Source organism: Gekko japonicus, unplaced genomic scaffold (assembly GCF_001447785.1).
Source record: "Gekko japonicus isolate JY-2015 unplaced genomic scaffold, Gekko_japonicus_V1.1 scaffold964, whole genome shotgun sequence".
Lineage (NCBI taxonomy): Eukaryota > Metazoa > Chordata > Lepidosauria > Squamata > Gekkonidae > Gekko > Gekko japonicus.
The window spans coordinates 324121-351196 of record NW_015164214.1 but is presented as its reverse complement, the minus strand read 5'-3'; the positions used below and the strand labels follow the sequence as shown (position 1 = coordinate 351196).

Below are 27076 nucleotides of genomic sequence, written 5' to 3'. Positions count from 1 at the left end.
TAGAGACACCTTGTGATTGACACATCACGGAGCCAACTGATTTTGGAGTGCATAGAACGTTGTGGGACCACTACTCAATTATATATAAGGAGAGTTTTCTGCATTGCATTCCTGTGCCTTTAGTTAAGATATTACTTTTTGTTTTGCCTGGTTTTTTTCTGGCTCTTTTGAAACCACTTTTGTTGTTATTGTTGTTCAGTCGCACAGTCGAGTCCGACTCTTCGCGACCCCATGGACCAGATCACACCAGGCCTTCCGGTCTTCCACCGTCCTCTGAAGTTTGCTCAACTTCATGTTTGTTGCATCTATGACACTGTCTAACCATCTCATCCTTTGCCGTCCCCGTCTTCTTTGACCTTCAATCTTTCCCAGCATCAGGGTCTTCTCCAGTGAGTGCTCCCTTCTCATTGGGTGGCCAAAGTATTTGAGCTTCAGTTTCAGTATCTGGCCTTCCAGGGAACAGTCAGGGTTGATTTCTTTTAGGAAACCACTTTTACCCCAATCTTTTTCTGGGAGCTGATTTTGAGACAGCTTTTTTGTGTGTGTGGCATTTCTATCATTTTTCTTTGTCCTGACTACTCCCACCCACCTCCAGACCACTTTTCAATGACTGGACTGTCATCACTGTCAAACCTTAATGCAAGCTGGGAATTCATAGAACCTAATTAAACTATCTGTACATGGTGTTATATTGATATTCTAAAGCCATTTTTTTTTAAAAAAATAAGGGGGATGCTATGGTGCCACTGATAACAACACCAATGATGACAGCACCCTCCCTTGAAAATCCTCATTATTTAAGTCACGTGCAGAAGAAAACAAACTGACTGCATAACTGTAAAAATGCACGGGGAGGGCAGACATGTTGAAGAACCCTGCCCAAACCAGTTCCAATGCTTGTGGATTGACTCCCAAGAAAATCAGGAGTAACACCAGCGTGTAGAAAAGGTCAGTGTCCCAAGGGTCCTGATAATCAGTTACTGGATCAGTGAACACTCCAACTAGATTTAAAGGGGAAGGGTAGCTTTCAAGAAAAAGGTGGGACTTTGACCTATCTGACAGAATGGGCAATTTGGAGATGATGTCATATGGCTGGTCCAAAACCCCCCTGCTCTTGTGTGGATTCTAAACATGAGCAAAACTTCTATATGGAAGCATCCAGTGACTGCCTCAAGGCCACTGAATGCACTTCAAGGCTACAGGAGGTTTGCTTTTCTGTAATTCATGTTCAATAAAAGAATATTCTATTTAGTGGCCATTCAGTGTTTGAAAACATGTAGGGAAGGAGGAGAAACTCTTATCAAATTGCTCTTTAATGAAACGAGAGCCGCACTTTGGAGAATGAAATTGACAGCTCCATTGTGCATAAATGGGCTAGGAGAGGATAAAAGTCTCATTTGGCAGTGAGTGGAAACCTCTTGTCTGAAGCTAGTTGATTTGTATACTGGAGTTCCTTTGCATTATGGCTAATGTAGATGCAAATCAACAGGGTTATAATGGAAGGAAACTCATCAGTTGTGGGGGAAAGCTGTAATATGAGCAGCTAGATTAGAGTTAAGTAGCACCTTTGAGATCAACAAAGTTTTGGGGGTACAAGCTTTTGAGAGTCAAAGCTCCCTTTATCAGACACCTGATGAAAGAAGCTTTGGCACTTAAGACCTTATATCCCCAAAAAGGGCTTTTTTATGCAGGCAATAGACTTTCACTGTACTAAATGATTCACAAATTTACTTAGAAAAATTATTAGTTTGTTCAAATTGGGATCCTGTAGTGTAATCTGCATCGTTTAATATGTAATGTTAATACTTATGCTTTGCTTCAGTTCTGTTTTTAGACTTTTGGTTGGTTATTAGGGATGGGTATGAATTGGCCCATGAACTAAACTTCATGATGAATTTTGAGCAGTTCATGGTTCGAGAACTGAAGTTTGTGGCAAGTGAACTGGCACAAACTTTCCATGAACTTTCAAGCTGTTTGTGGCAGTTCATGAACAGATACATTTCCAGACAGACTATCTCTACTTGGTCTAAATGTTTACCAAACATCAAAGCAAAAGGGGAGGCAGAACTTGGAGGACATGTAGAGGAGCATGGGAGGAAGTCCCCTGTGACTTTGGTGTCTCCAGCTTGCACAGGATCCATTCTATACACTCCTGAACCTCCTAAACCTGTGCCTGTCTTTTCCCTAGAAAGCATTTTCTTGGGGGCACCTTCTTTGGTGGGCTGTAACTTAGACCCCATAAATCCAATCCTCACTAAACTCATAGGGCAGGTAGAAGAGAGTGAGCTGGAGATCACTTGTCAGTTTGGTGTCTTTAGCATGCTGGGGGACTGTTCTATCACATCACAACCCTCACAAACCAAACCAGTTTGTTTGGCAGCTAAAAGTTCATGACAGTCTGTGGTTCGCGAACCGGAAATGCCATGAAGCATAAACTGAACCACATTTTCCTGGATCATGCCCAACTCTATTGGTTATATCCCTCTAATCCTGTTGCATTGTTTATTGAATATACCATCAGCTAAAAGTTCATGACAGTCTGTGGTTCATGAATCGGAAATGCCATGAAGCACGAACTGAACCACATTTTCCTGGTTCATGCCCATCTCTATTGGTTATATCCCTCTAATCCTATTGCATTGTTTATTGAATATACCATCTGTTGATTGTACTGACTCACTCTGTGTAATCTGCCTTGAGTCCAAGTAAGAAAGGTGGATTACAAACAATGTAAATAAATAAATGGAAATGTTCTGGCCTGGCACCCAAAAGATGGGCACCAGGGCAAGCCTCAAGTGAGAGAGCATTCCAAAGTCTCTCTGAAAACATATGAATTGTTTGTATGGAGATCTCCAGTAAAATTGATAAAGGAATATATCTATTTGGGCCACATTTCAGTCCTTCATAGGCGGATTATAAACAACAGCAGTCAAGACCTCAAAGACCCTTTTGACCCTAAGGGTCTAAGTTTGGTGTAGTGGTTAAGTGCGCGGACTCTAATCTGGGAGAACCAGGTTTGATTCCCCACTGCTCCACTTGCACCTGGCTGGATGACCTTGGGCAAGCCGTAAGAGCTGTTCTTGAAAAAGAGCAGTTTGTGTCAAGAGTTCTCTCAGCCCCACCCACCTCACAGGGTGTCTGTTGTGGGGAGGGGAAGGGAAAGGAGTTTGTAAGCCGCTCTGAGACACCTTTGGGTAGTGAAGGGCGGGGTATAAATCCAATTTCTTCTTCTTCTTCTTCTTCCAACCCCAGATTCTGAGAGCTAATCATGGTTGTTTGACAGCCTATGCAAGATGCTTTGTCTGTGCTCAGTTGGACTTTCTTCTTTATTATTACTTATGTGAGCTCTGGTAGTGAAACCAAATTCTGCAGCTAAGTCCTGGTGAGCCTTGGCTTGGAGTCAACTCCAGACTCCATGTCCTTCAGACTGCAACTGATCTGTAGACTCAGATTTGGCAAGTGCAAAGCAACAAAGGATTTCTGGATGCCCAGCACGCGGTCCGTTTCCTGTTCCTTGCATCTGCCAGGGCAGGATCCCGCTGTGGAGTCTGTTTAGATACCAATTTTAACTCTTCACATGATTCCGTCTTTTGCTCAGAGTATTGGAATGCGCCAAACAATCTGCTTTTTTGAAGGGAAATTAAGGGAGTAATTTATCTTCTTTATGTGTGCTAACCAGAGCAGGAGGTAGGGAGTTGCGGAGAGTCACAGCAAGCCATAGAACAGTGATTAGTAACAGCTGACGGCCCCGGACCAAGGCTCTTTCTCTTGGGTTGCCTCATTGTGATGTGGGAGCACAAAGGCCTTACTGTCCCAGCGCCAAGATTCAGAAACACAGGAGCACAGAGAAAAGCGGCGCAAAAAAAAAATCTGTAACAAAACACAGCTGATACCTGCTTAAACAGAGACATAAAAAGACCATCCTATTATGTCCAAGACATTTAAATTAGCATCCTCTTTTATGAGAGCAATCCAACTTCCCCTCTCAAATAGGTTTAAAGTTGCCCCTTCACAGAAATTGGTGCTTGAGATGGGCGGGTGGGAAACACCTACAATCAGAGGCCCAGCTTCAGGAAAAAAGGACTGTGCAGTTGATGGCTTTCCTAACATCAAAATAAAAGTGTAACACGACTTCCATTTACTTAGAAGCAAGTTCATCGCAGTGACTTCTCAAGTCAGCCACACCACCCGGTTGTGCCAGATACAGAGGTGGTGCAAAAATATCCCAGTAAATATCTGAATAAAAATAACACACGCAGAGTAAACCATGCATGTAAACAACATATTGGCCGCCAAGAGAGTTAAGTTTATTTGTCAAAGTCCATTATCTCCCCTCCAACAAAATCCCTGCCCTGACTCGGATGGCCGAAGGCTACCCGGATCTTGTTAGATCTCGAAAGCTAACCTGGGTTGGCCCTCATTAGCACCCGGATGGGAAACCACCAAGGAAATCCAGGGTTGCTACGCAGAGGCAAGTGTGGCAAGCCACCTCTGAATGTCTCTTGCCTTGAAAACCCTATGCCTTGAAAACAGCTATGCCCTGGACCGACCTCTTTCCAGCTGAAGCTTCCTGGAGGGGATGCACTGCCAAACGTGTTCTAAACGCACTTTACTACATTTGGATTGCCATTGACATATTGCATTGCTTATTGTGCATTGTGTATTTTATTGTGTATTTTAAACTGTGATGCATATTGTTTTTACTGGGTTTTATGTAAGCCACCCTGAACCTGCCTCAGCGGGGAGGGCAGGGTAAAAGTTGAAATAATAAATAAATAAATAAATATAAGGTTGCCGAGAGTCGGCTTTGACTTTATAGCACTCTCCATCGCCAACAACAAAATACCTAGCCAGAGTGCACAGGGTCTGGGCATGGATTTGTACACTGACATTTTTAAAACCAGTGTTGGCACAATGTCTCATTTTATATAATGCTTTGGTCCACAGACAGTGTGTGCCACACATGATCTCAGTAATCTTCACAACAACCCTGTAAGGCTGACATTTTTGCCATTCACAGATAAGTGCCTGATGCTGAATGGCTTGGTTAAGGCCACCCAAGAAGTTCAGGGTTGAGACAAGGTACAAATCAGGAACTTCCAGCTCCGTTGCTCTCAGCGATGCAGCGGCTGCTCATTAATCATGCAGCATGTCCCCAAATAGAGTTATTGCTCCCCAAAACTAGGACCTAATTTCGCTGGATGACTATATTTGCAGATGGAAACCAGTGAGACTGCATTCTTCTGCAAACACACTGTTAAGGCCCTGTTGCTTCAGGCAGAGGTCACCCCATAGTGTTGTAAGCCAGACTTCCAGCTATCAGCCATAGCATTCTGACCCCTGGAAAGGTGGGTCAAAGTTCATGGTTTTGTTGAAAGCGCTGTCACCAGGAGCTACAGCATTCTTCCCAGACAGTCCCAGAAGAAAGTCAGTGATAATATCAAGATGTTTCTCAATAGGGAAATCCTTCAGGCAGAGAGGGGGAGGCTATACAGAATTTGAGGGGTTTTTTTCACTGTTGGATACATGCTCTCAGACTAGGGTTGCCAAGTTGACTCACCCCTCGGAGCGGGGGAGCCTCGCCGGGGTCCGGGAGTTCTAGAAGGATGCGTGTGCATGCTTTGCGCAGACGCGCCGGCAGCACGTCACAGGAAGTGACGTGCTACGTGCTCACGTTGGGGGCGTGGACTAGATCGTTGGGGGGAAAGCCATATGGTTCCCCAACGATGTGGGCCACGCCCCCAACGTGAGCGACGGGTGACGCAGCTTCAGGGGCGGAGTCCCCCCCGGGGCCCAATTCTGCCACGGCGGAAATTGGGCCTCCGAAGCGGGGGATTCCCCGCCCCCCACCCCCATTTGGCAACCCTATCTCAGACATGGGTAATGGGACTGAAGGATGGGACACTTCATGAAGAGTGCCATGAACTGAGCACCAGAAATGGTACACGGGCTGCCTTTCCCGGGAACAATATTCGGAGCCCCCGTACATTCTAGATTGGAAAGAGACAGTCCCCAGTTATTACCTGTCTGCCCAAACAGGGCCAGCAAAGTGGTTCTCAGTTACAACGAGACCATTATAAAAAGTATATCATAAAAACCAATTAAAGCCAAGCCATAAAATACATGTATGGAACACAAGTTCAGAATGTAAGGAAGGAAGGAGTGAGACACTGAGGGAATGTCAGATGAAACAAGAAAAGTCTTCACCCCCACCAAAGTCTACCGCAGTGATACAAGTGGGCAGAAGTGAGTTCCATAATTTTGGTGCCACAACCAACAAGGTCCTCTCTCTGGCATAAAGAGGAGCTCTCTTTCTGTCTTTTGCTCTTAGGGCTTGCACTGGTTATTAGTGATGGTGGAAAGTGCTGCCTAGGTGAAGCTGACCTTTGTTGTTGTTGTTCAGTCGCACAGTCGAGTCCGACTCTTCGCGACCCCATGGACCAGCTCCTGCCAGGCCCTCCTGTCTTCCGCTGTCCTCTGAAGTTTGCTCAATTTCATGTTCGTTGCATCTATGACACTGTCTAACCATCTCATCCTTTGCCGTCCCCGTCTTCTTTGACCTCCCATCTTTCCCAGCATCAGGGTCTTCTCCAGTGAGTGCTCCCTTCTCATTTTGTGGCCAAAGTATTTGAGCTTCATTATCCAGGGAACAGTCAGCTGACCTATGGCAATGCTATAGGGTTTTCAAGGCAAGAGATGGCCAGAGGTGGTTGGCCATTGCCTGTCTCTGTGTAGCAATGCTGGACTTCTTTGGCGGTCTCCCATCCAAGTACTAACCAGGGCCAAGCCTGCTTAGCTTCTGAGATTGGATGAGACCGGGCTAGCTTGGGCCACCCTGGTGAGGGCCTGGTTATTACCAGGGGTGGACAGATATGGTATACCCAGGAGTTGCAGGTATACCCTGGGTATACCCAGGAGTTGCGGTGGCTGAAGCGAGAACTGAGACGGCTAGAGAGACGGTGGCGCCATGCTCACGACGAAGAGTCAAGAACATCCTATAGGACGTTTATGAAATCCTATGAGATGGCAGTCAAGGCCGCAAAGAAAGAGTTCTATGCGACCTCGATTGCATCTGCTAGCTCACACCCGGCCCAATTATTTAGTGTGATTCGGTCTTTGACAGCTCTGCCTCAGGGCAGGCAAAATGCTAGGGAATTGGATTTAGGCTGCGAGGCATCCACGAGCTACTTTGCAGATAAAGTCTTGGCTCTCCGCTGCGACCTCCACACCACAATTGATACAGTTAGGGAACTTGAGGCCCCTTGCACGTCTTTGGTGCCAGGTTTAGTGAGTTTTGACCTGCTCAGCCTGGAGGAAGCTGACAGCCTACTTGTATCGGTGCGCCCAACCACATGCAACCTGGAACCGTGCCCCTCCTGGCTTATTAAAGCTGGCCATGAGGGGTTTCAAGGTGCACTGCGGGAGTTTGTCAACAAGTCCCTCATAGAGGGACGGTTCCCCGGAGCACTTAAGGAAGCAATGGTCCACCCTCTCTTGAAAAAGCAATCTTTGGACCCGGCTGAATTGGCCAACTATCAGCTGGTCTCCAATTTGCCCTATTTGGGCAAACTCACTGAGTGGGCGGTGGCGTCACAGCTACAGGGTTACCTGGATGAGGCTTCCATCCTCGATCCCTTCCAGTCCGGTTTTTGCCCGGGTCACGGGACAGAGATGGTGCTGGTTGCTCTGACGGACGATCTCTGTAGGCATCTGGATCGAGGTGGTATGGCGGCACTGGTGTTGTTAGATTTGTTGGCTGCATTTGACACGGTTGACCACCAGTTGCTGGCCCACCGCCTCGCCGACGTGGGGATTCAGGGGCTTGCCCTTCAATGGTTTGCCTCTTTTCTTCAAGGTTGGGGACAGAGGGTGGCGATTGGGGACCAGCGATCCCAAAGGTACCCCCTTGAGGGTGGGGTGCCCCAGGGAGCTGTGTCATCCCCTATGTTGTTCAACATCTATATGTGCCCCCTCGCCCAGATTGCCCAGAGGTGTGGGCTGGGGTGTCATCAATATGCTGATGATACCCAGCTCTATCTGATGTTAGGCGGCCAGACGGACTCTGATCCCGATGACCTTCATCGTGCATTACAAGCTGTGGCTGGTTGGCTCAGACTGAGCAGGTTGAAATTAAACCCGGCAAAGACGGAGGTCCTGGGCCTGAGTTGGACCGGTTTGGGGTTGAGGCTCCCTCTCCCGGCCTTCGACGGGGTGCCATTGGCACCTGCACGGGAGGTTAGGAGTTTGGGGGTGCTCCTGGACCCCTCGTTAACGATGGAGGCCCAGGTGGCAACCACTACCAAGGCGGCCTTTTATCATGTGCGGCTGGCTCGGCAGTTGGTCCCCTACCTTGACCATGAAGACCTGGTGACGGTTATCTCGAGGCTAGACTACTGTAACGCTCTCTACTTAGGGCTGCCTCTGTTGCAAATCCGGAAGCTGCAGCTAGTGCAGAATGCTGCGGCCAGGCTGTTGATGAGCCTCTCTAGGCGAGATCACATCCAGCCTGTGCTGCAAGCGCTGCACTGGCTGCCGATAGCATACCGGATTCGCTTCTCACCTTTAAAGCCCTGAATGGCCGGGGTCCGGCTTACCTGAAGGACCACCTCTCCCTGTATGTTCCCCCAAGAGCACTAAGATCGGGGAGTCTCCACCTCCTGGAAGTTCCAGGCCCCCGAGATGTGAAGTTTGCCCCTACTAGGGCCGAACTGGGATCACTGTTCCCATCTTGGGTGATTTATATATAGGAAGAGATTAGAGCACCTTAAATATTGTATGGTTTTACTGTTTTTTAATGCTGTTTTGTTTTACTGTATTTTATCTATTCAACCCGGCTTTGCCGTATGTTAGCCGCCCTCAGCCGTTGGGAGGGCGGGATATAAATCTAAAAATAAATAAATAAATAAATATGCCCCTTTTGCCCTTTTTTGTTTCCATATTGGCTGCTTTTACATGGTTTGATTCCCCACTCCTCCACATGCAGCTGCTGGTGTGACCCTGGGTCACATTTATCTCAGAGCTGTTCTGGAAAATGCAGTTCTTGAGAGAGCTCTCTCAGCCCCACCTACCTCACAGGGTGTCTATTGTGGGGAGGGGAAGGGAAAGGAGACTGTAAGCTGCTCTGAGACTCCTTCGGGTAGTGAAGGGCGGTTCTTCTTCTTCTTCTTCTTCTTCTTCTTCTTCTTCTTCTTCTTCTTCTTCTTCTTCTTCTTCTTCTTCTTCTTCTTCTTCTTCTTCTTCTTCTTCTTCTTCGATTGGAGGAAGCCAGGTCTTCCCATACAAAATAATGGTCCTTTAACATTTAAAGAAAGGGGAGATGCAGACTACATCTCCACAGGAAGTGGTGGTGGCTACAAGCATGGACGGCTTCAAAAGGGAATTAGATAGGCATATGGAGCAGAGGTCCATCAGTGGCTATTAGCCACAAGGTATAGATAGGGGCTCTGGGGCAAGTGATGCTCTGTCTTCTTGGTGCTTGGGAGGGCTTCTAATGTCCTGGCCCACTGGTGGACCTCCTGATGGCACCTGGTATTTTTGGCCACTGTGTGACAGAGTGTTGGACTAGATGGGCCTTTGGCCTGATTCAACATTGGCGTCTCTTATGTTCTTATGACTAACAGCTGATGGCTGGGGGCAGCTTCTTCTCTCTCCCTCCCTGCTCCTGAAATAGAGATACTCCCAACATTCAGGAGACAAGTTTTCATTACTTTCAGAATTTTGGAAGTGTTTGGGGTCATTTTGGAGATCCCCAACCCAACCTGAAACAGTGGCTTGGGGATATCCAAATCCACACTCCTGATTGTAATGCCCTTGCACAGATTTGTGGTTCAGCAACATGTGGAGTACTATATATAGTTCTGATTGCAGTCAGTTTGGTGTAGTGGTTAAGTGTGCAGACTCTAATCTGGGAGAACCGGGTTTGATTCCCCACTCCTCCACTTGCACCTGCTGATGTGACCTTGGGTTAGTCACAAGCTCTGGCACAGCTGTCCTTGAGAAAGAGCAGTTTCTGTCAAGAGCTCTCTCAGCCCCACCTACTTAGGGTGTCTGTTGTGGGGAGGGGAAGGGAAAGGAGTTTGTAAGCCGCTCTGAGACTCCTTCGGGTAGTGAAGGGCGGGGTATAAATCCAATCTCTTCTTCTTCTTCTTCTTAAAGAAGATACTGCAGAGCTGGAAAAAGTGTGTGTGTGTGGGAACTAAGAAGATCAAGGGACTGGAAAATTTTTCCTTTGAGGAAGAGTTGAGGGGCAATAGAGTAGGGACCAACAAAAGGAAAGACTTCTTTAGAAGAAGAAGAGATTGGATTTATGCCCCACCTTTCACTACTCAAAGGTGTCTCAGAGCGGCTTACAAACTCCTTTCCCTTCCCCTCCCCACAATAGACACCATGTGAGGTAGGTGGGGCTGAGAGAGCTCTTGACAGAAACTGCTCTTTTTCAAGAACAGCTCTTATCAGAACTACAGCTTGCCCAAGGTCATCCAGCCAGGTGCAAGTGGAGGAGTGGGGAATAAACCCCGGTTCTCCCAGATTAGAGTCCACGCACTTAACCACTACACCAAACTTTACTCAATGAGTACCTAAATTGTGGAATTCCCTGCCAATTGACACAGTGATGACCTCGACCACTAGCTTTTAGACGGCCTTAAAAGACAACTAGACAGATTCATGGAGGATAGGTCCATCACTGGCTACTAGCCACGATAGCTAAAGGGAACTTTCACATTCAGAGGCAGTAAACCTCTGAGCACCAATGCCAGGGGGCAACGTAGGAGGGGGAGGGACTTGGCTTTTGTGGTCTCCAGCTGGTTGGCCACTGTGTGAAACATGATGCCAGAGCAGATGGATTTCTAGTTGGATCCAGTGTGCCACCTCTTATATTCATATCGTTCTGCATCCTGATATGTTCATACAGCATCCTGCTGTGTACAAGGGACTTGAGACTGGGGTTAGTCAGTTCCACAATGGCATTACAACAGGGTCTCTCTGATTCTCACTGATGTCACTGTAGCCATATAAGTGCAGGAACACGCTTGAAGACCACAGTGGCCTCAGCATGTCACTTCACTACCAGGAGAAGAATGGGGAGTCCCTTTGGGTTGCCAGCTCTGGGTTGGGAAATTCCCAGAGATTTTGAGGATAAAGCCTGGGCAGGGCAGGGTTTGGGGAGGGATCTCAGCAAGTTATAATGCCACAGAGTCCATCCCGCAAAGCAGCCATTTTATTGGTCTGATCTTGGTCACTTGGAGATCAATTGTTATAGTGGGAGATCTCCACGTGCCCTGCGACTCACACTTCACATGAAGCCACATTTCTTGTATCTTTCTATTCCAGAAGAGTTGTAGGTTCTTTATAAATTGTAATCCAGCTTGGGTATCCATTGATCCACACACATTGTTGAAACAAATAAATTCAAAGAGTGTGATTAAAATCCCGATGAAGTCAATTATAAACCTGACGGTTATTTTAGTGGAATTGGAATTCACCCAGATCTGGTCACTCTTATCTCATCAAATCATAACATGCATAATACACTAGGGTTTAAATAACACAAACAAAAGTCTAACATCTAGGCCATAGTAACTTTAGCCAGAGCATACACCACAAAGAATTGGTCTCTGAGTAATCTGACTTTCTGCTGCATACCTGCTGGTTCTGAAAATCCAGAGGGCGATTAAGACCTAGTTCTCACAAAAAGCAGACCAAGTGATAAACCTGCATATAAAACGGATAGAACTCTTACCTGGGCATTCAACTGCAATGCAGATATGACCTAAGGTACTTAATAGTGCCCTTCTAAAGACTGAAAAACAGATTTGGCTTTTGGTTTGCGGATTCTGAGCTATTCTTCTTTTTTCATAGCCTGTTTGCAAAACTCTAGATCAGATATCTTGCAACTGCTGTGTAGTAAAATGAATTTTAAGTAACACAGAAGATCTGTAAAAACTGTCCTGATATAGCTGATCTGCAACCTAGGGTTGCGGTGGTCAAGGTTTGCAAATTCCACTTTCCAAAGCACTTGGTATTTAATTTTGTAATACAGCTCTGGTATTACTGTATTTATTTATTTATTTGGAATCCCATCGAGTTCTTAAAGCCAGCAGGCTGTTCGACCAGAAGAAGACAGCAATATAACAAAAAAGCTATTGCTGTTCAAAATTCATTAAAAACAAATGACATTTAATTGCAGCAGCTATATATTTGCACACATCTAATGTTATATCAAAATCCAGGCTTGCTAACAAAGTCATTAAATGATAGTTAGAAGAGTGAACAGCAGTGTTCCCTCTAAGCTGAGTTAGTGTGAGCTAGCTCACAGTTGTTTAGCCTCTGGCTCATGCATTTTTTTCTTCACTCAGGAAGGATGGCTCCAGAGTAATGCATCAGCCAAATCGTTCGCTCACAACTTTAATGCCAGTAGCTCACAAAGTAGAATTTTTGCTCACAAGACTCCACAGCTTAGAGGGAGCATTGGTGAACAGTATTATTCAGGTGAAGATCCAGAAATTTTCTTCTCAGAGCCGAATAAATTACACAGAAAAAGAAAAGCTCAGTAGTTTCTACCGAAGACTTAACACCAATACAAACTCTAGATCCCCTTTCTTGGTCAGTAAATCATCTATATAAGACAGCAAGTGGAAGTAAAGGAAGGGGAAAAAAATATCCCATAGCATGGTACCGTAATACTGTAGAAATACAAATATTTTTTTATATCCGGCATTTTCATCTTTGAACAAGATCCTATTGCAACAGTATTCAAATTCCATAAAGCTTTAAAGCAAGTTAGTTACTAAAATAGTTTGCAAAGTGATTTATGAAGTACTAACTAGTTTGCAAAAACCCGGGATGTGGTCTAGCAATCGAGGCTCTTGCAGAGAGAAGAGGCTGTAATTCTGACTTGATTCATCAAGATTAAATGAAGAAAATCTGTACCAATGTACTGGTGCAAGAAAGCAGGTGTAACCGTGATCAGTATGCAACCCTACACTCATAATAAAAACTTGAGGGAATTCAGTTGGTAAATCTGTGATGTTTCCAAATGACCATGAATTTGTAAATGTCATCTAGCATTTTTTTTCTTCAACAGCTTATTTATTTTATTTATTGTATGGCAGCATTACATACAGGAAGCATATAATAATATAAAATATGTAAACAAGTTGATACGAGTATGCAAACCAATTGGGCAATCCCCCCAAATACTAATATCTAATTGTTCAATCCATTCAATCATGGCTGGGGAGAGTTCAAAGAGCTCCGTCACATCTCCCTGGAAAGTATGACACTCACATTCCTGTGACAGATGGAAAGCAATTTGGCGTCCTCCACCACAATCGTATTCGGGTCCTGGTATTTTGCCCCTTTTAAACAACAGGTCTGTACAACTGCCAAAGCCTGTTCATATTCTATGCTTTATGTGGCAATTCAGATCCTGTGGGTCTCTTGTTGGTGTTTATCAGGTTATGGATATTAGGTAGAACTGATTGCATCCATGTTCACAATCATTCATTCCCTAGATCAAAATTTTGTGATTGCAGGATTTGTGCAGATCTTATTGCTGAGTGTCAGGATCTTAGCCTGGCCTGGATAGGCCCCCATCAGCCATGTCTTTGCGAACAGGCAACTCTGTTTTCCATGATATTTCTTTATTCACAAAGAAGAGCATCTTGTCTTCGGAGAGGGAGGGTAGCGATGTGGCACAACATGGGTAGCCAAATAGGTTGGAGTGGGTTTAATACATCCGCTGATGATTCTCATTGTTGTATTGAGTTGGACATCAAGTTTGTGGACATGGGGGCTGTTGAGCCACACTGAAGCACCATATTCCACAGTACTATACACCAGCCCCCAAACTGAGCATATAAGTGTTGTAGCAGACCCACCCCAAGTTGTACCACATAATTTTTGGAGAATGTTGTTTCGCGTGCATATTTTCCCTACTACATTGGTAAGATGTTGTTTCTAGCTCAAGGTCCTGTCCAGGGTAATGCCAACATACTTAGGTGCCGTCAGGGGTCATTTCGTAGAAAAAGAGGTGCAGGAGCTCATTAGCATAACTTATTAGCACAACTTATTTGCATATGCCACACCCCCTGACATCACCGGAAGTGTGTCAGAAGGCAATACCCACCGCTCAGGCTCCACTGGACTGTTTTGGATTGCTAGCTATTGGGGGGTGGGGGGGGAACATGCAGATCGGTCCTCGCAGAGGAGGGAGAGCTTGTACCTGAATAAAACTTGGTTTTAAAGGTGCCACTGGACTGTTTTGGGCCGGGGGGGGGGGGCTCCGCAACTTACCTGGCTGCTTCTTGCTCTGACTGAGGGCTGCTGGGAGCAGGGGGTGGGGCTTATTGCATATGCCCACCCCCTGGGCTCTTTACTGCTGGAGCTCTGCTCCTGTGTGCTCCTGCAGGAAAGGACCCCTGGGTGCAGTGTTCCCTCTAAGCTGAGTTAGTGTGAGCTAGCTCACAGTTTTTTAGCCTCTGGCTCACACATTTTTGTCTCCGCTCAGGAAGAATGGCTCCAGAGCAAATTAATTTATGCAGTAGCCAAATTGCTTGCTCACAACTTTAATCCCAGTAGCTCACAAAAAAGAATTTTTGCTCAGAAGACTCCACAGCTTAGAAAGAGCATTGCTTGGGTGTATGGTTGTGTATAAGTCGGGTCCCATTAAGGTAGACATTCAATCCACGGTTGGAAATAAGAGCATTCTGTTTTTCCTGAACTTGGGGCAAGTTGCCATTTACGGTAGCAGTCTGCCAAAATTTCGAAGTCCCTTGTCAGTATTTCCTCAGTCCTATCAATTGATTTGCATCTTACTGCAATCACCATGTCATTGGCATAAGCAAACTTCCTGGATATCATCTCAGAAACATCAGAGATGTATAGATTGAAAAGAGCTGGAGTGAGGACCGAGCCCTGGGGTCAACCATTATTCAGTTTCTTCTGCTTGTTGACTGACTGACCCATAATTATTTGGAAAGTTCCATCGCTTAGCACGTTATTTAGGAGCTGAAATAATGTTCTGCAGGGGGAAACTTGTAAAAACTTGTACAGCGGACCATCCCTCCAGACTGTGTCACAAGCGGCAGTCAGATCGATGAAACTGCTGATGTCTTAAGACACTTCGGATACCCTGCCTCAATGAAAGTTGTTAAGCTGAGCCCCTGCTCTTCATAGTTATGATGGGCTAATGATACTGATATTGACAAGAAGTATTTTAGTTGGTGATGACTATGTAGGATGGATAATTAGACTGGACTGAGTGGGAGCAAGAAAGAAAAGGTTTGGGAAAGGTATTAAAGCCAGGGAAGGAGCCTGGATTTTTAGTTTTTACACCTGGTTGAGGGCAGGGGTTAGGTTTGCCAACCTCCAGGTGGTGTCTGGAGAACTCCTTGGATTCGAAATGATTTCCAGGCAGCAGAGATCAGTTCTGCTGGAGAAAATGGCTTTGTTGGAAGGTGAATTCTATGACATTATACCCCACTGAAGTCCTATGGATGCCAGCTTCCAGATGGGACCTGGGGATCCCCCGGAATTACATCTCAACTCCAGACTACAGAGATCAGTTCCCTGGATCACCCCACTCTCCTCAGGCTCCACCCCCCAAAATGTCCAGATATTTTCCAACCCAGACCTGGCAGCCCTTGTGCACCAGCATAATTACACATCCCCATCTCCTCCCGCTGGCATTTGAGAGACTGACATTTCCAATGCCTTAGAGATAAAGAAAGATCAATCTAGAAATGACATTGGAAAATTTATGAATTGATCTCCTGAGCCCTAGCATATTGGCATTTTCCAGCTCTCCCATTGGCTGTGTGCTCAATCAGCCATTGGCCCGTCAAATGCCAATGAAGAGTACTCTTGTGCCATTGGCTGGGTGCTGGGTCCGCTCCTCTCCCCCGTCCACTGCCAGTTTGGTCACTCTTCCCTGTCTAAATAAACTGCCAAAACGATTGTCTCTCCTGATGAAGACACTTCTACTGCTGCTGTTTCACTCCTCCACGTCTGGCTGGCAACTGAAATGGCTGTTTCCTGCTCAGGAAGAGGCTTCTACAGCTGCCACTTCTCCTGCTTAGCTCCTCCATGGCTGGCTTGCTACTGAGGTAATCCACTGGCCGTCAAACCATTCTGTAGTTTACCTTCTGGGGAACCACTACTGCCAATTTCTAGGTGAGGGCTGGAAATCACTCATAATTACAACGGCTCTCCAGATGGCAGAGATCAGTTCCCCCGGGGGAAAATGCTGGACTCTGTGTCATTATACTCTGCTGAGGTGGCTCCCCTATGACAGCGAGTGTGACATAGCAGTTAGCACTTCAGAGCAGGGTCTGCCAGACCCAGGTTCTTGCTGTGGAAGCTGATTGGGTGATTTCGGACCACTCACAGACTTTCAGCCTAACCTACCTCATAGGGTTGTTGTGTAGATCGAAAGGGGAAGAGAATGATGTAAGCTGCTTTGGTCCCCACTGCAGAGAAAGACTGTACTTTTCCTAGGTAGAGGCTACAGGGAGGGGGAGGAGATGGAAAACTGAAGCCAGAGGGGCAGATAATGGCAGGTTGATGGTTGGCTATGAAGGAGATAGAGTTGTCAACTTTAGGTTGTGAAATTCCTGGAGATTTGCGGGGTAGAGCCTGGAGAGGGTGGGGCTTGAAGAGGGGTGGGACCTCAGACAGGTACAATGCCATACTTCACCCTCCAAACCAGTCATTTCCTCCTGGGGAATCATGGTTGCCAATCTCCATTATACCCTGCTGAAGTCACCACAGCAAATTGACACTGAGTGCCCAAGGCCAGGGCACCCGCCCAGAGCCTCTTTCTAGAGCTCATTGTATTTATTTCCACAATGGGCCTTATTCCTTGTTTTTGTAATAATTGCCATGGGGAACCTTCAATTTTGGTTGGGTCTATGGCGTAGGGAATTTTTTAAACCCTTTCCCTGCTTTGTATCCTCTATTGGAGCTAAGACCAACTAAAAGAGTCATAAGAAATTCATTTCACCTTTCTTCATAACTGAACCAAGTAGACTGCAACCAAAAATAAACAATGGCCCCGGTCACACGGGCCAGATAACGCGGGGGGAAGGCGTGGCTGTTCACCCTGGAGCAAAATAAAGCGTGGTAGCCCGATCACATGCCCCCCCGAGTCTTTGCACTTAGGCTGTTAGCTAGCGATCACACGGCGATGCTGGAGCGTGGCAAAGAAGTGGCACGGCAAGTGTTTCGTGTTTGTGCACATGCGCAGTTCCGCGGAGCAGCACTACTTTCAGTTACGTGTTTGTGCGCATGCGCTTATGAAAAACATCTGGTTTGCGATGGGATGTGGACGGGCGCCAGATGCCACGGGATACTAGCGCTCCCGCGATCAGACGCCCGCCCTTGCCACGCGTTTTCCAGATACTAGTGCACTTTCCGAGGTACTTTTTTTACTGCGCATCTTCGGCCGGATGCTATGGGTTGGCCACGGGTGCACTACACTTCCCAGATGTTGCGGTGTGATCACGCCTCGAAAATCCGCCTGACATTCATGCCTGTAGCGTGGCAAATCCTCCATGTGACTGGGGCCAACGTGTTCTAAATAACACTTAGCTGTTTTGAGGAAAGTGATTTGATTTTGCTTTAGATGTGAACTACACATTATATTTCCAAACTTTCTAAACATGAATGTTTTAATTCAACAATGTTTTTACAGATATTAGTAAAATCTGTGGCAGCTCTGTGCTGCTTCTGTTTTCCATTATTTTTGCTCAAATAAATCTCCAGGCTGCTGAAACAGTTCGAAGGTTGATAACTTCAAAGTCACTTATGTCATTTTTCAAGCATGCTGGTATGATCGGCAAAGCTCTTGTTACGTTCTTGTTTTTCTAAAATCAGTCATTCCCCCCCAAATTAAAAATGTTAAAAATGAAAGAGAACTACTAGAATGAACACCTCACTGTCTCAATGCAAAAAGATGTGCCTTCGGGTCATGCAACCATGTGGCAGGAAGCTGGGTTTTTTGTGTATGTTTCAGTTACAAGGGGGTGGGATGAAGGTCAGAAGGTTTAGACAGGAATGTAGAAGACCATGACTGCCAAAAAACCCAGTGATATTGAAGGTGTGTGTGTGTGGGGGACCACATGAAAGGGAAAGTGTTTTTTTAAAAAGAATATTGTTGAATTTTAAGTTATGCAGAGCAGATGAGAATTTTAATACATGGAGCAACTGCTCATTATGAGCCCAAACATTCAAAGCCCTACCAAAATAGCAAACTGACTAGAAGAATATGCAAAGTCCGTATAGCTCCTAATTTACTTATTGCTGTCCAAACCCATCTCCATTTCTGCCTTCTAGGAATGCTTGGTTGAAATGTTGAGTTTGAGTTTCTTGAGTCATCAGTAAAAGGTTGGCTCTCTCCCAAGGATGTCTAGCAAATTCTGAGATAATTTTGAAACTCTGTAGCAAGGAAACGAAATTGAAAATTTGGCCATGCTGATCTCTAATACTATTCAAATTAGCCCTTGGATTAAGGAGGGGGGGTATTAATAAAATCCATAAACCCTGACCGCTGACTCGTCTCCTACCACTGGTTCTCATAAACCACACCCAAACTCAGTTACTACTTGGTGTTTTACAATTATTCATCTAGTGCCCGGGTCACTGTAGACTGGGTTTATTGAGGATATAGGCACAACAATCAGGAAAGTGCTTGGAATCTTGCATTCTCTTCGGTTCACACTACACACTGGATGAACACAAGTTACTTGCTACTGCTAGTTTAGTACATGGAAACAATAGAACTCTCTATGCTCACCCACCCAGACTCCAATACCAAACCTAAAGCAATAATCCTCTAACAGTTTGTTCACACTTTGCTTATGTTATGGATGCCAGTCTCCAGGTGGGACTTGGGGAACCCCTGGAATTACAGTAGGATTTTGAGTAGATCTGCTCAAGGTTGCTCTAGTAAGCATTTCCAAGGCACTTTTCTCCTTCAAAAAGCCCCCAAAACAGCACACAATAAAAATATCAAGCAAAAAAATGGCTGGAAGGGGGGGTGGAACGACAAAAGAAAAAAGGAAAAGAAATAGGAAAGCATAACATGAAGACAGTTCGATACACAAATCAGACGAAATGCAGTGGCAGAAAAATCAGTCTATGCTGAAAAACTTGGAGAACCAAAATTAAAATAGTGAAGGTACCTCACATCTCTCTAGGGGTCTGGCAATCTGAGCAGGCATCCAGAAATGCCTTTGTGCCTGGAAAAATACAAGTAGCCAATGCAGGTTGGGTTTTTTTTTTTACATAGGAGAAATATGCTTAAACTGGCAAATTCTGATTAATCATTTACCTACAATGTTCTTCAGACCAATGGTAAGTTATAAGATACATGGGGTGCTTTGAACCCAGAAAGCACTATATACATTCATTCATTCATTCATTCATTCATTCATTCACTCACTCACTCACTCATTCATTCACTCATTCATTCATTCTCCAAACAGTTTTCAGGGGGCCAGAGAAAACACACCAATCTATGTTTGTAGAATCCTAGAATCATAGAGTTGGAAGGGACCTACAGGGTCATCTAATCCAACCACCTGTACAATGCAGGAAATTCACAACTACGCCCTACCCCCTCCATGTCCAGAAGATAGCAAAACAACCCCCATGTTTATATCACACTTTATATCACAATGCTGCCTGAACACAGGAGCAGCCAATCCACTAGGTACACCTAGGTGATCACCCAGGGCCAAAACTGCCAAGGGACGAATGTTCATTCTTGCCAAAGCAAAAGCTCTTCTTAGTTTTGGGACTGTCCATTGGTGAAAATATTTTGGCCCACTATTTGTAGTTTCTTCTGCAGTTGCTCATAAAATAGCGACGGCAATTGGGCCGAAAACGTCGCTGTTACCCTTCACATATGCAAAGTGTGGAGCATTTATTTTTCTATATTCTCTGTCACAATCTCTTTATCGACACGTGTACTAAAAAAAAAGAATACAGAACTTTAATCACAACAGCACCAACAAAATCCAGGAATGAGAAGCTGACTTCTGTACCTGTCACTAAGCTGGACACTATGAGAGGCAAGACCAACATCTGTAGCATTCTCATTAAGAGTTCTCCAGGAAAGGAAAAGTATTTCACTTCTCGGTAGCTCATGTGGTACGACCGGAGACAAAATCCAAGGATGATTCCTGTAAAGAAAGAAGAACAATGAGCCACTTCAAACAATAAATAAAATAACATAAATTGTAACATGGAGCTGAGACAGCTGCAATGGAATAGACGTCTCAGTTAGATCCTGAGTAGGACTGGCAGCCCTGAGTGGGGAAATACCTGGAGATTTTGGAGACAGAGTCTGGGGAAAGCGGAGTTTGTTGAGGAACCTCAGCAGGGCACAAGGCCATTGAGTCTACCTTCCATAGCAGCCATTTTCTCCATGTGAACTGATCTCTATTGCCCGGAGATCAGTTGTAATCCCAGGAGGTCTCCAGATGCCACCTGGAGGTTGGCAGCACTATCTGACAGCACGGCAGAACTTCAGGCATCGTGGCTCAGTGGTAAAGTACATACTTTGAAAACACAAGGTCCTAGGTTTGATCCTGGCCATCTCCTAAATGATATCAACAGGGCCGGGAAAGATTTCTGCCTGAGTCCCTGGAGTATGGTTATCCATCTGGACTGATGGTGTTGGTTGAAAGCGCCGTCAAGGTACAGCTGACTTACGGTGACCCCGTAGGGTTTTCAAGGCAAGAGATGAACAGAGGTGGATGGGCCATTGCCTGCCTCTGCATAGCAACCATGGACTTCCTTGGTGGTCTCCCCTCCAAGTACTAACCAGGGCTGACCCTGCTTAGCTTCTGAGATCTTGAGATCACGCTAGCCCGGACAATCCAGGCCAAGCCAGACGGTACTGAGCAGGCAGCACTGAACAAAAGGGCCAATGGTCAGCTTTGGAACAAGGCAACTTTATGCCTACGTTAGAAAAAAATCAGTGATACAGTGGCCAAGGGTTCCCTGGCAATTGTATTTTTGTGCAGGAGCTAAAAATTCTGTTAGAAGTCCCTAGTTTCCTGCCCCACCTGCAAGACCAGTCCCAGGGATTTCTGGAAAGAGGAAACAAACAGTTTGCCCCCGGTACAGATAAGCTCTAAATCCATTCATTCAGGAGGGCCTTGTCCCTGAGGAGGGACTCTCACAGAAGCCTTCATTTGCTTGAGGTACCTTTTGTTTTCACTTGAATAGCCAGTCACCAAAGGTCACCACACTCATGACCTGCCCTGCTACATAGCATGGATGTTTTCCTTTGTCCGTCTGTAGTGGTTCCCTTCTCCTGGTGAGTGAGTCGCCAGACTTGTGAGCAGAACTTGACATTTTGTACATCAGCCTGGCTGCCCCAAGCAGGGTGGTCGTGCATATCAACTTGGAATGCCCTTGAGGACGTGTCTGTGTTGCATTTGCTCCTGTTTTTCTCCAAGAAGGAACCGCTGTGAGTGATTGTGCAATAACCAGGCACGGAAGGAACTTACATTTCTCACCAGTATTGCCTCCCACAGGGGAACTGAAGCAAAAGATTAGAGCTACATCTTCAGCCATTTTCTTACCAGTATTTTGTTGTTGACCTGGATGGCCCAGGGTGGCCTGATTTCATCAGCTCTCGGAAGCTAAGCAGGGTCGGGCCTGGTTAGTACATGGATGGGAGACCATCAAGGAATTCCAGGTTTACTATACCGAGGCAGGCAATGGCAAACCGCCGCTGTTTGCCTCTTGCCTTGAGAACCCGACAGGGTCGCCACTATCACTGTGCCGTACCAGCTCATACTTCTAGGTGGGATCCTATGAAATGTTTCCACTTGTGCAAGGGTTCGTGTGCAAGTGGAAACACAAATATCCCTTGCACTATGTTCATTTGACCATATCCTACCTGGTATTTCAGCCTTTACATGATATAGTGCAAGGTATCTTTCAGCAAACTGCCCCCTGCCTGGATAATGGCCTTTAATCAAATCATCTTTGCACCTCCCAGTCAGATGACAGTGACAGCATCAAATGACCTTTTTTGGGTTTTGCACATACCAGCCCTGATATGAAACAAAAAATCAGCACTTGATCTTTCGGGAGATCTTGTGCAAATGGAATAGAGTCAGGGGTCATTTCCTGCTGGAGCGCACAGGAGCGAAACTCCGGCAGTAAGGAGCCCAGGGGGCGGGCACATGCAACAAGCCCCGCCCCCTGCTCCCAGCAGCCCTCAGTTGGGCCATAAGGAACAAGAGCCCCATAAGCTGCAGAGCCCCCCCATCCCACCTTCAGGTACAAGCTCTCCCTCCTCTGTGGGGGCAGATATGCACGTTCCCCCCTCCCATTGCTGGCAATCCAAAACAGTCCAGTGGCACCTTTAAGACCAAGTTTTATTCAGGTACAAGCTCTCCCTCCTCTGTGAGGACAGATCTGCATGTCCCCCCCCCAATAGCTAACAATCCAAAACAGTCCAGTGGAGCCTGAGCGGTGGGTGTTGCCTTCTGACACACTTCTGGTGATGTCAGGGGGTGTGGCATATGTAAATATGTTAAGAACATAAGAACATAAGAGACGCCAATGTTGGATCAGGCGAAAGGCCCATCCAGTCCAACACTCTGTGTCACACAGTGGCCAGAAATACCAGTGTGTGACACAGAGTGTTGGATAATAAGTTATGCTAATGAACTTTTGCACCTGTTTTTCTATGAAATGACCCCTGAATAGAGTTAAGGAAAACTTCTCTTCTGCTTCCACACAGTGGGATCCTGCCTCCTGTGCTGACTCAGTTCCCATGTGTGATCGCCGTGCCTTGTCAGATAGCACAGAAGATGCTTTGTGAGTGTGCGTTGGTGCCTTGGACAGGATCCAAAGATGGCACCGATATGCAGAAAACTCTCACTGTGGGCAGGGGAAGCATTTTTCTACATAGAAAAAGTTTGTGTGCTGGAAGTTCAGGTGGGGATGCTGGATTCTGCATTCCTCCATGCATCCCCCTCCCCCCACAGGTTCCTGCCTTTTCCCTTCCAGAGCATCTCTGCAAAAAAAGCTTTGAAATGCAGGGCTGACCAATACAGAGAAAACTCTTTGGGATTTCATGGTTAAGGACGTGAAACCCTGTACATAAACCCTCCCTTGAACAGGCTCCTTGCTGGGCCAGGATAATTTGAAGTTGCTGGAAGCGTGTGTGGTTGGCAGGTACAAGACTGCACCCACGGAAAAGAAGGAGAAGAGTTGGACTTATACCCCACCTTTCTCTCAGAGTCTCAGAGCAGCTTACAATCTCCTTCCCTTACTCTCCCCACAACAGACTCCCTGTGAGGTAGATGGAGCTGAGAGAGCTCTGAGAGGACTGCTCTCGAGAGAACAGCTCTGAGAAAACTGTGACTGATCCAAGGTTACCCAGTTGGCTGCATGTGGCGAAGTGGGGAATCAAACCTGGTTCTCCAGATTAGAGTCCGTCGCATGACAGTAACAACACCTTTTAATCTTAACAGCACATCACTTCTAAATCATTGCAACATAGAAAGTAGGAGCACACTGAAAGATGGGGTTGTGGCTCAAAGACAGAGTTTGTAGTGTTGGAAGCCAGTTTGGTGTAGTCAGGGGTCTTGTTGTAGAAAAAGAGCTGCCGGAGCTCATTAGCATAACTCATTAGCATAACTTATTTGCATATGCCACGCCCCCTGACATCACCGGAAGTGTGTCAGAAAGCCCGGCTACTTACCCTCCTGCTTCATCCTCATTCCCAAACGGAATGAGGATCAAAGCAGAGGGCGGGGTAAAGAAGGGGGCGGGGCTTCACCACGTGACCGCCCCGCCCCCTAGAGGTTCTCTTCCGGAGCTCCGTACCTGAGAGCTCCCCCCCGACTAGAGCCCTGGGTGTAGTGGTTAAGTGTGCGGACTCTAATCTGGGAGAACCGGGTTTGATTCCCCACTCCTCCACTTGCACCTGCTGATGTGACCTTGGGTCAGTCACAAGCTCTGGCACAGCTGTCCTTGAAAAAGAGCCGTTTGTGTCAGAGTTCTCTCAGCCCCACCCATCTCACAGGGTGTCTGTTGTGGGGAGGGGAAGGGGAAGGAGATTGTAAGCCGCTCTGAGACTCCTCTGGGGAGTGGAGGGCAGGGTATAAATCCAATCTCTTCTTCTTCTTCTTCTATCTGCTTTGCATGCAGAAGGTCCCAAGTTCAAGCCCTGGCATCTCCAGTTAAAAGCACCAGTTGTTAAAGTCCTTCACCTCGGAGGACAGCTGCCAGTCAAAACAGTAAATAATGCTGACCTTGATAGGCCAGTGGCCCTACTCAGGATAAAGCAATTATATATATGTTTTTAAATCCAAACTTGGTTAGATAACTTTCATTTGATGTTTACAGCCAGATGACACAAACACCATCCCATTCTTAAAGTTGTGTCCACACGTGTATGTCCATCTCTTCCCAATTACATCATGTGGTGATACAACATCCCTCATCTGTCATCGAATGTGAGTGAAAAAAATGATGATCAAGTAGCGTACATAAATCTGTGAATCCGCATGCAGTGTTACCGATCAAACTGCCCCCAAAAGCTTCAAACTCCAAAGCAGACTCTGCAAGACACATGGTACATTTTGCTCAGCTATATTTCACTGAGAATCCAGGGTAATTGATAATAACACAAGAAGTACCCCTGCAGGGTCAGATGTGGAGCGGCTGCATCTGGAGCAACTTCTCAGCAAGGGTTTCACATTTCCACATCATTTATGAGCCCTTCAATGGAACAAAGCCTCAAAAGAAATCCCCCCAAGCTGTTATACAGGTTTTCCCTTGACCTTTCACATGGGGGGGGGGGAGAGAAGCAAACATTCTGTAAAAGGATGGGGAAAGCACATGTTTTCAAATGATAAAGAAATTCCAAATACCTAATTTTTCCTGGAGTATTGTTCATTAAAGGGAAATTGCAGTTTAAAACTAAAACAGACCGGTTTGTATGTTTTATGTTTGTATGCATGTACAAAATGCACAAACAGAGAATTTAAACCAAGTTAAGTGATTTACTGATTCTCCCCCCCCCCCACTCTCAAATATTTCCGCTGAACTACTTTGAGGTATTTAGGCAGCACCACAAGACATTTTTAGTTTTGTTTAATAAACGCGTGTTAAACTCAGTTTGTCCATTTCAGCTATTTCCAGGATCTTCTGTTTAAGCTCTCTTGCTTTGCTATGAGAATTCTTGCTGCTGTTAGTAAATATACTATTATGTGTTTGTGGTTCTTTATTGTATCCGGAATCATATTTAATAAATACGTTTCTGGTGTTAATGGCATATTAATTTTAAGTATGTCTGAGAAGATTTTAGATATTTTTTTCCAAAAGGTTTGTATTTTGTCACACCTCCACCAAATGTGGAGGTATGATCCTATGTTCCTACTGCATCTCCAACATATATTTGAAGTATGACATTACAGAACAAACCAGAGGAACTTATTTGGGGCAGATGGGAAGTAATCTACAAATGGCTGAAGTTGAAGAAGATACAGTAGATTTTGAGAACTTGCTAGTAACAGATAATGGATGATAAAAGAGAAAGGGACATTTTACAATAAGAAATGTATAAGTATTAAATGAATATATGTACATATCTTTGTGAAATGAAAATATGAAAATAAATGTATTTAAAAAATAAAAAATAAAAAAATAAATAAACGCGTGTTAAAAACACAATAATCCAAAATAGTATACATCTCAAGAGTCAGTTTCGTAATTTATCTCTTTTGGTGGTTAGGTATAAAAGTTTGCATCCTTACTTCTGTCTGGGTTATATTTGACTTATATATTATTGTTTTTTTGTTATTTTTAAAGTATGCCATGTTAACTTTACATGATACTAAAGGATATCCAGCGAAGGGTATGTAGAGGTATTGAAGTGCAATGAAGCAAACTCCAGCTCTGCAAAAATGGCTAAGAGATGGCAAACCAGCTGCTGGGATGTGGGATTTCCAGGAGTTGTTTCAAAAGGAAGACTGCAAGGAATCCCTTTTCTAGATGGCAAGGTTATCCCAACAGTGGACTTAAGCAACAACTTGAAGATTGTGATGATCATAGCAGGTGAGGTGCCAGTTTTGCGGGGCCATGGGCCACTACCAGGACCCCTTCTTGCCCGCCCGCCCACGTGTTCCCACCTCCCTGGGAAGCAATGCTCCCTCTAAGCTCTGGAGTCTTGTGAGCAAAAACTCTACTTTGTGATCTACTGGCATTAAAGTTGTGAGCAAGCGATTTGGCTACTGCATAAATTAGTTTGCTCTGAGGGCATCCTTCCTGTGCTAAGACAAAAATGTGTGAGCCGGAGGCTAAAAAACTGTGAGCTAGCTCACACTACCTCAGCTTAGAGGGAACACTGCTGTGGGAAGTGGACTGAGATTCAAAGTAAGGTAAGGCAAACGGAGAAACAGAGTAACAGAGATGCTACTGGTTGAGAACCTCTAATGCTCATCACTTCTGGGATAGTTCCAAAGCTCAGCTCTTCTAAGAAAAGATCCAAGAGGGGTCTAAATCAGAAGAAGACAACTGGCAGCCTATGGACCAAGTGTGGATATATGAACATCTGCCACCTGACCTGTTGACCTTGCACACTTGCTGATTCCTTCAGTTGCCCACATTCATTCCTTTTCCCCTGTTCTCCCCCCCACCTCTGAGAAAAGGGGATACTGATGGGATACATGGATAGTTATGAAGGAACCCCAAGTTATGAAGGAACCTCCATGATCTTTCCAGTGAAGTCCTCTACTGGATGTATGTTTCCAGGGGTCATTTCGTAGAAAAAGAGCTAGGGGGACTCATTAGCATAACTCATTAGCATATGCCACACCCCCTGACATCACCGGAAGTGTGTCCTTCCCACAGCTGGCGGCGACCTCCAGCGGGCACCAGCAGGGAGCTCCAGGCCCCGCCCTCCCGCACCTCACCCGGGGGGATGGCGTCCCCCCGCGTCCCCCCCCAAATGACCCCTGTATGTTTCAAAATGGCTGCCTCTACGAATATGTAGGTTCAGGCTGCAAAGACTCCTGCATCTTACTCTCCAGGTGGGGGGGGG

General features: G+C 45.7%; 1 protein-coding gene across 1 annotated transcript in view; it reads right to left on the bottom strand.

Moving 5' to 3' along the window:
* The window catches only part of SLC1A3 (solute carrier family 1 (glial high affinity glutamate transporter), member 3), a 77722-nt gene that overhangs the window by 32780 nt on the left and 17866 nt on the right, over positions 1 to 27076 (bottom strand). Inside the window, exon 2 of the mRNA XM_015408475.1 lies at positions 20046 to 20183. Within this exon, the coding sequence (XP_015263961.1) occupies positions 20046 to 20183 (138 nt within the window). The remainder of the gene's footprint in view (positions 1 to 20045; positions 20184 to 27076) is intronic.